The sequence below is a fragment of the Dreissena polymorpha genome, chromosome 5 (genome assembly GCF_020536995.1).
Source record: "Dreissena polymorpha isolate Duluth1 chromosome 5, UMN_Dpol_1.0, whole genome shotgun sequence".
In the NCBI taxonomy this organism is placed as follows: Eukaryota; Metazoa; Mollusca; class Bivalvia; order Myida; family Dreissenidae; genus Dreissena; species Dreissena polymorpha.
In genome coordinates, this window is record NC_068359.1 from 29,778,790 (window position 1) to 29,790,021 (window position 11,232).

Sequence of the window (11,232 nt, forward strand, 5' to 3'; positions counted from 1 at the left end):
GTCATCACGCTAAACTAAGGATTATTTTGTGTTCTTATTTCATACGAACTAAATTTATAAGTCTAAAATAGTTTGTGTGGCTATAAACGCCAATAACTTGCAAAGGAATCTTACCTGGATCTCAATAACTGGTCTTATGTTAGAAACAATCGTTGTGTTTCTTGAGCTTTGTAACAAGACAGGGTCTTTGATAATCCCGGCACGCTGAATACTGTTGTTGGTGAGCCACCCGTATCTGTTCACCAAGATGGGAATGACAAGACTGTTATTTGGGTTCAAGTCTCCGCGAAGCTTGCCCGTAAGGCAGACTAAGGAAGTATCCTCATACGAACAGTTGCCTGGATCCTGGATTTTAAAAAGCCTCTTATACATAGCTTTCTATGATTAAATGCTTATGTAACTGTTATCAGGAGAAAGTGTTGTATTCTATATTTTTTATTACAATATACTAAAAGTAATATGAACATTTCATAAACACTTTCAAAACCTCTAAAAGAACATGTATTATCTTAATAAATAATCGTCAATAATAATGTACAGATTGTAACCAAATTTATTAATCTAAAGTATGTATTCTGAATTAACTTGTTAATACTAATTATGTTACAATGTCATGTCATGTCATGGCTAATTGATGGATATAACGAAGTAGCAAGTATTTCGTGCGGAATTAAAAAGACGAATTTAAATACTTAAGACGGACGTTATAGGCACAGGATATTTCTAAGTACCATGCAATACAAAACAAAACGACCCCCTCCAAAAATATGAACACATTTATAATTTAAGTGAAAATGTACCGAGAAAAGTACAACGCCATCTGAATAGTATATTGAGCATTTTACAACTACATATATGTAGTAAAAAAGAACAAAAAGCATCTGACATCGCTCCGATTCATAGATACGAATATTGTTATATATGAAAATATAGACTGATAAGTTTGCTAAGACAGAATGAATGATTTAACAGTACATTCTGATGAATCATCACGCAGAATTAGACAGTCAGACAAAGAAACAGGCAGACGATATAGTGTTAATGAGCAGCGGATTTAATTTCATTTATAACAAACAGGATTGATTTATTTTATTTTGTAAAAATATAGATATTGAATGCGTATAACCAGACAGGTATACATGTAATACCCATACGACCGTGTTATAAAAGATATACATTACAGTCTACTAATTGTAAACTATGCAAGTTGGACATATCATTTTCGAGAAGTAATATCATACAACGGTTACACTTTCAAGCCCTTTTCGAGTATGCATTCTATAAAGACGAGCACCATACTAATTGTAAATAATGCAAAAACAATGCAAAACGAGTCTCTGGACGCAGCAATACCAGGGTCAATGACACATAAGGTCCTATGATGTTCACTGCAGTTAGTTGTACATCGAATCCAAGGCTGTTAAGTCTTTCTCCAGCAACAGTTATCTTTATACCACCGCTAGAAATATTAACCGCGTTGAACATATAACATATACAAATTAAAATAATAACATGAAGAACATAATTCAAACGTTTCCAATTTAATTTGGTATTTTCCCTTGTATCTAAGATGACGTCTTCGGTAAAACATATTCATAAACGTACCTTTCTGTAGTGACCAATGGAACAAACGTTATAATGTCAGGATCGACTGTATAATGTATTACAACCCCTGACAGAACAGCATCGTCAATGTGAAGTGACAGGTTGTAAAAACCCGATGCATTTTGTTTTGGCGTTCGACATGTAATTGTGTCAGATGAGTCTCTGAAAAAAAAACATTGTATGTTTTAAATCAAATTAAGTTTTTGAGCTCACGTTACATTGGGGAGAAAAAAGTTCAAAACGTTCTTGAAAAAAAAACGTACAAGCTGGAGTATTGAAGCGAATTATCACTTGTAAGGTCTTCTTTCACGTTAACAAAATCGTCTTATTGCTCTCAATTGCATACACATTTGTTTTCGAGGGATACAGCATGTTTTGTTGCAATTAGAAAACTATCATTATAAATAACTTGAGTACATTAAAAAGCTAAAATACAGCCGCATCTTCGTTGGCTTATTTGTGATTTTGTATCTTAAAATGCGTAGCCTAATGAACAGCCAGTAGCCATGAAACATCGGCTTAACTTAAACGCCTGCTTTTGTTCATTCAGTTAAACGCCTTTGTATATGAACATATGTGTCAAACTGCGGCTGAACGCAGTTTCAATCCTTTCCGTCTTATGATTTTTTTTAAACCGATCATGATGTACATACATGTCATATTTTGTGACGTCACATCTATCCTGACCAATGACAATGGTCCGGTTGCTGCCTATATTGAGGTTGGCACCATGTAGTACCAGCTGTATCTCTCCTGACAGTCTGCTGACGGCTGGTTCGCTGACGTTTAGCCAGGGTTCCTGAAAATGTATTTCACTATTGCAATCAATATTATTTGAGTCGCGTTCTGAGAAAACTGGGCATAATGCATGTGCGTAAAGTGTCGTCTAATATTAGCCTGTGCAGTCCGCGCAGGCTAAACAGGGACGACACTTTACGCTTTTCTGATATTTTCTGTTTAAGGAAAGTTTCTTCTTAGCAAAAATCTAGTTTAGTCGGAAAGTGTCGTCCCTGATTAGCCTGTGCGGACTGCACAGGCTAATCTGGGACGAGACTTTACGCACATGCATTGTGCACAGTTTTTTCAGAACGCGACACATTTAAATACAGGATTATGTATCAGTGTTATATTCCTTAAATAACTTTTTTTCGAAGCTTGATCAGAAGCTACATAGTTATTGTTGATCCTTTTCAAAATATCATATTACTATACTTCTCTTAAACGATTCTAGATATTCCAAAACCAATTTTAGTCCAGAACGAGGTTGTCATCCAAATGCATAACAATTATATATATTATAAATTATGTAATTAACACAATTTATTGAATTGTTATCTAAAACAATCACAATTCCGTACAATAGTGGTTTTTTTATCAGAATGTTAGCACAACCATTTAAAAGCGTTTCTTTTTTTTCTACAAATAGTGCAATGTAATTAAAACTGTGAACACTTTAATCAATGCTCTGTACAAAAAACTGAATACGGTTACAAATTATTATGACATCAAGTATTATTCATACTTATTAATTTCAAACAGGTTGAACTGTGTACATGTGTATTGTCCTTAATTATCAATGACACACCCATGCATACGCTTACTAACGCTTCGCTACAAAATTAAAAATATAATATATTTATTATCACAAAATCCGTATGGGAAACAATTTATTCACAAACTTAAATTCTGTACAAACCAAGTACGTAAATTCCACAAATGTTTCGCCTTCGACCGGAACGGTCAATGGCCCAGGCGTCATATTTTGCGCTACATTCACTCGCACAAGGACTTTCCAAGAGGTGCTGGTTTTGTCCAATTCCGATAGCGGAGGAGTCACACATGCCAGTCTAAAGCAAGACAATACCGCATGTAGTCACGCATACTTGCTTTAACAAAGCAATATCACACATTAAAACAAGAAATCGACATGGAATTATCACACAAACAGGCCTTAACATCCAAAGTGGGTAACCAATACCGGCTTAAATCAAGAAGCCATGGATTCGAATTCCAGCATAAATACGACCATTTCACTTTGACACCCATACACCAGCCGCAAACAATCTAAATATATTGGGTAATATGTATAGTTTCTAAAGTTATACAATCATAAAAGAAATCATAAATAGAAGCCTTAGAATGCAACCAGACCTCCCGGACATAAATGTCATCCAATCGGAACGTCTAACTGTAACAAAATATATTGTTTATGGCGATTGACAAATACCAGTCTTGAAAAAGACATCGCCTAATGGATTCACATTTAAATTCCTAAAACAATATAAAACCACATTACATATACAACAAAAAAGATAAGGACATTTGAAAAGATAAAACATTCATAGGTTTAGCTTACAGATTTTTTTTTCGGCGCAAGTTTACGAAAACTAAATGTTTCATTATTCTGATTTTAATTAGAGACTGTAGTGGCCTTTTCAGTTGGATCGAGTACTTTTGGTATTTATTGAGAATTTTAGTCATTATCTCTTTGTTACTTAAGATAAATGCTGCTTACTTGGTTGGGAGATTGCTTTGATCCACTTCGTTACACGAGACATTCCCTACGTAGACCTCCTAAGGTGGCATCGGCAGGTCCTAAGTGTCCTGTAATCGTTAGTCGGGTACCACCAGCTGTTGGTCCCATGGTAGGCCTTTACCTGAATAAGTATTTATATGTTATGATGAAACCAAGAGTACAGTAGTTATACAGACAGATCGCCGCGTATGTTTGTCATACGCGTTTGAAGAAGCAAGTACTCCCTTTTTAATTTTAAAATAGCATACTTACAAATGTGATGTACTTAATAAATTTGGTGACAATTATTTTTAAAACAAGAGATAAAACGGCAATACATGTAACGAATACGCATGGCCAAAAAGAAGCAAACCACTTACGTTTTGAATAATCGGTGGGCAAGAACCGACAGAATATTGTGTATTATTCGCAATAGCCAATGTTTTGTCGACGCATTGCCCATGCCCAGTAATTGAAATGCTCCACTTGCATGCCAGCACCTTCAGTCCGGTCTCGAAGACAAGCCGCACACTCTGTGTGTATCCCGCAGTCGTCCAGTGACAGCTTGATGACCTTTTATAAAAATCATTTGTATTTGTTTGATAGTATTCCACGGTACCAATTATTTTGGTTTGAACTTGACATTTTTTTACCAACAGGTCTTCACTAATGGAAATGTTGGATAGGCGTTAGAATAAACATGAGTAGGTCGGTCTTATACTTAAAACCATCAAACAATGAGATTGTCGACATTACACCCATAAACTGCATGAGTCGTAAAAGCGTCATAACCAACTTCGAATAAGAGGACTCATTGTCCCTTTCCTTAACGGAAAAGCTACGACTACTGGAAATAACATTTGTTTATTAATAATTATCAAATAAATGAATAAACTTATATTTGAAGTTTACATACGTTTCCCTTGGAAATATAGAAGACTGCTCTGCCAGCCGGGTCCATTGTGAGACTTTCAACACGAGATGAAATGGGGGACACCGACAGAAGGTCATTCCGCAATTTATACTCTTTGTCGAATAAAGTCTGTACAGAAGAAAGGGTTTTATAGTATGATATGGTAATATAAGTGCGTGTTTTAAAGCATTGTTGTGATAAAAGCAATGAAACATCTTCTATGATAAGGGCAATAGTTTAAACCATTTATGCCTAGCGTCTAGAAAAAGGGCCTTGGCAAACAGCGGAGACCCAGATGAGACGCCGCATCATGCGGCGTCTCATCAGGGTCTGCGCTGTTTGCTTAAAGGATTTTCTGTAAGAAATATTCTAAATATAGAAATAAATATACTAGAAATCCCTAATTTTTGAAATAAAATGATCCAATTTAGACGGATGGGAGAGTCCACTAGGCAAAAATGGGTTAAATGGTAATAAATTTGCAGTATCCGTTGTTGGCAGGTATTGTATAGGTTGTACGAGACGTAACAAAATAAAAGGCTTGATGGTGGATAATAGATGAATGGCTTTTCTCCTAATGATGCCAGTGATTATGAAGTTTTATTTGCCTCTGTACTTAAACATAGAGCAAACATAGAACAAACATAGAGCAAACATAGAGCAAACATAGAGCAAAGCAACAACATGTCAAAATCCATAATAACAAACACTGACTTTAAGAACGGTGCCGTTGTTGGTCCCCAGTACACAAAGGACGTTTCCCTGGTCCCCATCGGTCCGGGCGGCAAGGCAGGTGATGTTTTCAGTGAAGGTCAGGGCATGAAATTCGTCAGTAAGCGACCCGTCGGCCATAATACGTCTGTTTCTTCCAGTATACCCGCATTTGATCTTCGTATTTGTCTGCAATCAAACTTCACAATGTAATGCATATACATGAAACAGTCCTTAATATACATAATAATGCAGAACTTAAAAAATGATATTCTTGTTTGACGATCTTTTTTTATAAATAGCATTTGTCAATTATATTACACTTTTTCAAAAAGGATTTATGTCAATGATAATTAAGCCTTATTTTGGAAGTTATGTACTAATAAATTGATTTTAAAATATGACAAGAAAGATCGAAAAGGGACAGATCACAAAAAAATATACCCTTAAATAGATATTGGCTTTCTTAAGGGCTAGAACTCATTGAGGAAATAAATATGGTAAGTGTTTTATAAGGATTGTCCTTAAAAACAATACATTATTGAACTTTGGTTTTGTACATGATATTTGACATTAAAATTGAAGCATCGTTTCCTTTTTTTCGACGAAATGAATTACACTACTTAGATCTTGACTTCTACATTTAAGTTGCCAACAAGATAAGTATTGATGCAAAACATCAAAGTGCGTCGGGAATTTCAGTGTAAAAGGCACTCAATGAAGTTACATGGAACGATTTTTTTTTCTACTGTAAATATTAATATATTGACCGATTATTTTAAACAAAATAGAAAAAGATACTGGTATAACCATTATCTATGATTTTGTGTTATAACCCCCCAATAACCATTATCTATGATGTTGTATTATAACCCCCAAATAACCATTATCTATGATTTTGTGTTGTAAACCCCAAATATTTCATAGTTCATTTTATTTACATTGGTTTCCTTTTTTTACTGGCATGCGTGTGCAGTTTTCATTAATGGAACAGAACTGTGTAGGTTTTAAAAAATCTGCTTCATCTTGTAAGCGTAATTTCATATTTTTCTCAACTTCAAGAGGAGATGATTCTGAACTTATTCTTACGTTGCTAATTTACGATAGGGGTTGAGTACTCATTGATATGAAAACACTGTTAAAGTTTTAATGTGTTTATGAACCCTCTCACACATATATTTCATGGGCATAATAAAAACACAAAATGGTTACAATAAAACAGCACATTTATTTTAACTAAAATGTCTACATCAAAACAAAAAGTTAACATAGAACACAAATAAAATAATTAGATTCTACTGGGGCTCGAACCTTGGGCCTCTCACATGTGAAGCGAGCGTGTAACCACTACACTACGGAACCGCTTGAAAAATCGTCTTCTAACTAAGATATTAATAAGCTATTAATAGTCGGTTTTAATGTAAACCCGGAAGTTTAAACGCTGGATAGTGAGCGGGGTTATACCAAAGGGTCCATACCACTGGCAAGATACGGGTCAGGCCTGCGGCCTTCTATATGTGGTTCTTAAAAAAAACTGTAGGAGGACTTGATAGTAATGAGACTGGGGTGCTGTGACGGTGCTCCTCATTGATAAGCGGCTGCTTCCTTTATCAAGAATTGTTATTAGCGCCTTTATTAGTAACTAGGTGGTTGCTACGATAGTGGAACAAAGAAGTTTTGTTTTTATACAAAACCAGAAAGTTTCACCGGTTCGCGTATTTTCCCAGTCCCTGTGATCTTTTATTATTGCCAAGTCCCTGTGATCAGTTATTAATTAAAAGAATTAGCTTTGCATTATTGGCAATAAATGTTGTAGTAAATGTAATAGGCACAAATGTAGTACTTATTTACACTAATATACACAAAAAATCACCACTATGCAAGATATTCTGACAACAAAAATATATACATTGATCCGTCAAATAACTTCTCCTCCCATAAGCGATAAAAACGAATTACATTCTAGTCGCCGCACTTCAGTGCGACGCTAATAAAATTAAGGCGATATACATAAGAACTCAGCCATTTAATTTATTTTATGTTAATTCTAGATTGTTACCCTCGCCATACTGACTTTGACAAATGATACATATTAACAGATATTTCCTTTTGACAGGAAAGCACCAAAATTGAAGAACAGTTTTGTCATCATAATTAAACAAATAATCATTCACATAATGTTTTGAAACATTTTTAAGTTAAAAATAATTGGCTTATTTTGTGTACCTTTCCATGCGAAATTCCATAATATGATATTTGTTTCGGACAAATGATCAAATTTTTGAATATATAATTTATGCCTTTGATATTAAATATGAATTAAGTTGTATTACCTGGAATGGCCAATATGTATTGATGGCTAATAGGAATTATTAATATTATTCAAAAAGCGTCTATGCTAAATAAATGGACGTTACAGTTTTTACTATAGAGTAAAAGTGGTTTTCTTTCTCAGAATGTGTTGGCTATGTTATTAATTCGAGCATGATAATGATGTTGTGATTGATGTCCCTTTATACGGTGCAGCTAAATTTACTCGATCATAAATAACATGATCGCTAATTATAATTGTACAAATGTAGACACACTTGTCGGTGAGTCATATATTTAACAATGTTTGTTACCTTCATTAGTGTCAAGTGCAATACACGGATATGTATTATTATGTTCAGCACAACTTTTCACGAATATCTTTGTAAATAATTAAATCAAACTGATGGAATGTTCGCTATTTCATCATCATCATCATCATCATCATCATCATCATCATCATCATCATCATCATCATCATCATCAAATTTATCAACAATATGAATGAATAATTTCGCTTGAAACGATAATTATATAGTGAAAAGTTAATTGTTAATAAATGTAGGATGTTTTAGCATAATCAGGTCAAAAATTGCATACAAGCTTCGATTAACAGTGTAGTGGGTCAGGTGTCCGCCTAGCGATCGGGAGTTCGTGGGTTGGCTCCCTACTCGGGGAGCGTTCTCATTATCTCCTCCATAGACACGAAGTACTGGTTCTTCCCAGGTAACGGACTCGACAGTGTCCATATCTGCCTATAATAGGCATTCCTGTAATAGTCAGTAATTGACCGTAGGAAGTACGAAGTAGAAGAAGAAGTAGAAGTACCTACCATTTTATCTGTACATGCCGGCTCAGCACAATCGATCCAGTCAGGCGCGGATCCGCGGGCGTTGTGAAAACACTGCTTCAACTGATCGTCGAAAAAGTTAGTTATTGAGCTAACACGATACACGCACATATGGTTAACGCCCTGTAATGTCTCGCCTTTAAAGACGACATATAAAATCTGTTCCTTTTGAGTGGTGAGTGCTGTTGCAGCAACAATGCTTTTGTATCCATTACACTCTATTTTCGCCTCCATGTATGATGAAAAGTAGGAGCTATTTGCACAAACCTGGATTATGTAACCAATCTCTGTGCCCTCATTTGTCGGCCTGTTTTTCAACAGGTAATAGTTATGTGACGTGTTCACGTTGATGGAATTAAAACCGTATATATATCGAAAAGAAATATTTGGTTTAGCGGCAATAAAGAGAGCGTCCGGTTCAAGGCTTGGGTTTTCATAGTGAATTTTGAAATGAGTGGCATTTTGGCGACGAAGTATTCGTTGAGAAAGTGCAAAATGCCTATTGCATGACGTATTTTGAGTATCCAAACTTTCGGCGGTTGTTGGGCAACCAGATACCATCCCAGTGCAACCAGATACCATCCCAGTTTTAGCCGGAGAAATCGCTGCAAGAAAACTCGACTGACTTTGTAAAATCATAGACGATATTGGACTTCCAAACATTGCAGCTGCAGATCTATTAACTGAAGTTGCCTCCATGTAGCTCACATTAGAAATATTGGAGCCTAAGTGAAGCAGGCATTGAGCATCGTACGCTGAGCCGCACACCATCAGGAATAGATCGTCTCCGAAGGTAATCATCTCAAATACAGAAGGTGGACAGACGGTGGGATTTCGTGGAAAGCAATCAGAGTTGTTCACTTTGAACGCAAGGTTAGACGGCTGGAGCGATAAATTGTTAAACTGCAGCATATTGTTGCCTGTGTGTATGTATACCCGGCCATTTTTACCAACCAGAATGCGAAGCGCGTTCGTGTCGGTTGCATTCAATATCTCTATATACTTTCCAGACGATAACTTCGCAACCGTTAAAAAAGTAATCCATAAATGTCCTATCATTTTGAAGCCACCGTTTCGAAACAACATTTATTATTACAATTTCTTCGAAAATTCATATATTGCGTGTCGAAAAGTTAAAGATAAGTTAATAAATATATTTGCAAAATGAAAATTCACAGTGAATCGAACAACAACACACCAGGACGTTAATTGTTATTTTTGATAGCAATCTAGTAACATCTTACTACTACTTCAAATTTAATAGTGAAAATGGTTATTAAGCCTTGCATTTCACAATTGTTGTGTGCCGGTTAACATCTCTTTTAATTGTTTGCATCTCTTTAGTGTCTGTTTCTTGATATAGACATTTAGACCGGTTACAATCTCATTAAGTGTTGGATGATCTTACTGAATTTGAAGATCAGCATCATCCTTAACTAGTGGATACTTAATCGAATAAGTAGTTATTCTTTTTCATTATGTCGTTTTATATAAGTACGCTATGGGAAAATATGTAATGAGATTGATAAGTACCACCTATTTGTTGAAAATTTTACTAAATTTATCTTAAACGTACAGACGTACGCACACATGCAAGCGCGCGGACACGCAATCAGAAGTGAAAATTCAACTATGTGCTTTCATGTATGCGGCATGATTTTTTTTATGTCGTTAGTTGAATAACTTTTACATATTTTTCGATCATGTTTGTGTTTGGCGAGGTTTATTCTCTTAAATAGGAGAAACATAATTTATAATAAGCATTTGAAAACACTAATCAACAAAAAAACCGATACAGATTCTTAATTAAATAAATAGAAATAGTATTCTGACGATGGTTTTACGATCTTCACAACCGCATAAATTAACTGTCATGAAATGTTCCATATTAATAGTGCAATGTTTAATGTGGAGTTCAGGCGAGATTTGCACCTGAATCTCCTTAAATTAAAAAGAAACTGGTTATGAACTCATCATGCGTGATAAAGGACAGCTAATGGACTTCCAAATGCAATAGTATTTGTTTAACAAGAAGTAAAACGATGCTTAAGTTTAAAATTGTGAATGGAAAAGGCACAGCTTTGAATAACAAATAATGCATGTACATGATACACACGATGATAAAATGAGTCGCGTTCTGATAAAACTGGGAATAATGCGTGTGCGTTAAGTGTCGTCCCAGATTAGCATGTGCAGTCCGCACAGGCTAATCAGGGACGACACTTTCCGCTTGTATGACATTTTACGTTTAAAGGAAGTCTCTTCTTAGCAAAAATCCAATTTAGGCGGAAAGTGTCGTCCCTGATTCGCCTGTGCGGACGACACTTA

At 35.3% G+C, this 11,232-nt stretch overlaps 2 protein-coding genes across 2 annotated transcripts in view; both read right to left on the reverse strand.

The window, feature by feature from the left end:
* Positions 1–4,259, reverse strand: part of LOC127831135 (uncharacterized) — a 33,358-nt gene extending 29,099 nt beyond the window's left edge. The window contains exons 1-6 of the mRNA XM_052356125.1: positions 4,121–4,259; positions 3,302–3,452; positions 2,259–2,404; positions 1,606–1,767; positions 1,354–1,459; positions 115–345 (exon numbers count right to left, since the gene is read on the reverse strand). Of these exons, the coding sequence (XP_052212085.1) occupies positions 115–345; positions 1,354–1,459; positions 1,606–1,767; positions 2,259–2,404; positions 3,302–3,364 (708 nt within the window). The 5' untranslated portion in view covers positions 3,365–3,452; positions 4,121–4,259. The remainder of the gene's footprint in view (positions 1–114; positions 346–1,353; positions 1,460–1,605; positions 1,768–2,258; positions 2,405–3,301; positions 3,453–4,120) is intronic.
* Positions 4,260–4,501: 242 nt separating this feature from the next.
* LOC127830960 (uncharacterized) lies at positions 4,502–10,213 on the reverse strand. Its single transcript, XM_052355910.1, has 4 exons — positions 8,887–10,213; positions 5,748–5,933; positions 5,037–5,162; positions 4,502–4,693 (listed from the first exon to the last, which is right to left on the reverse strand). Exons 1-4 carry the CDS (start codon positions 9,988–9,990, stop codon positions 4,544–4,546), a joined length of 1,566 nt encoding a protein of 521 aa, XP_052211870.1. The 5' UTR covers positions 9,991–10,213; the 3' UTR covers positions 4,502–4,543.
* Positions 10,214–11,232: the final 1,019 nt, after the last annotated feature.

Coding starts and splice junctions, on each gene's coding strand:
- LOC127830960 (XM_052355910.1), bottom strand. CDS start 9,990: ATGTTGTTTCGAAACGGTGGCTTCAAAATGATAGGACATTTATGGATT. Junction 5,934..8,886: donor CGGCATGTACAGATAAAATG/GTAGGTACTTCT, acceptor GTTTGATTGCAG/ACAAATACGAAGATCAAATG. Junction 4,694..5,036: donor TCTATATTTCCAAGGGAAAC/GTATGTAAACTT, acceptor TTTTTATAAAAG/GTCATCAAGCTGTCACTGGA.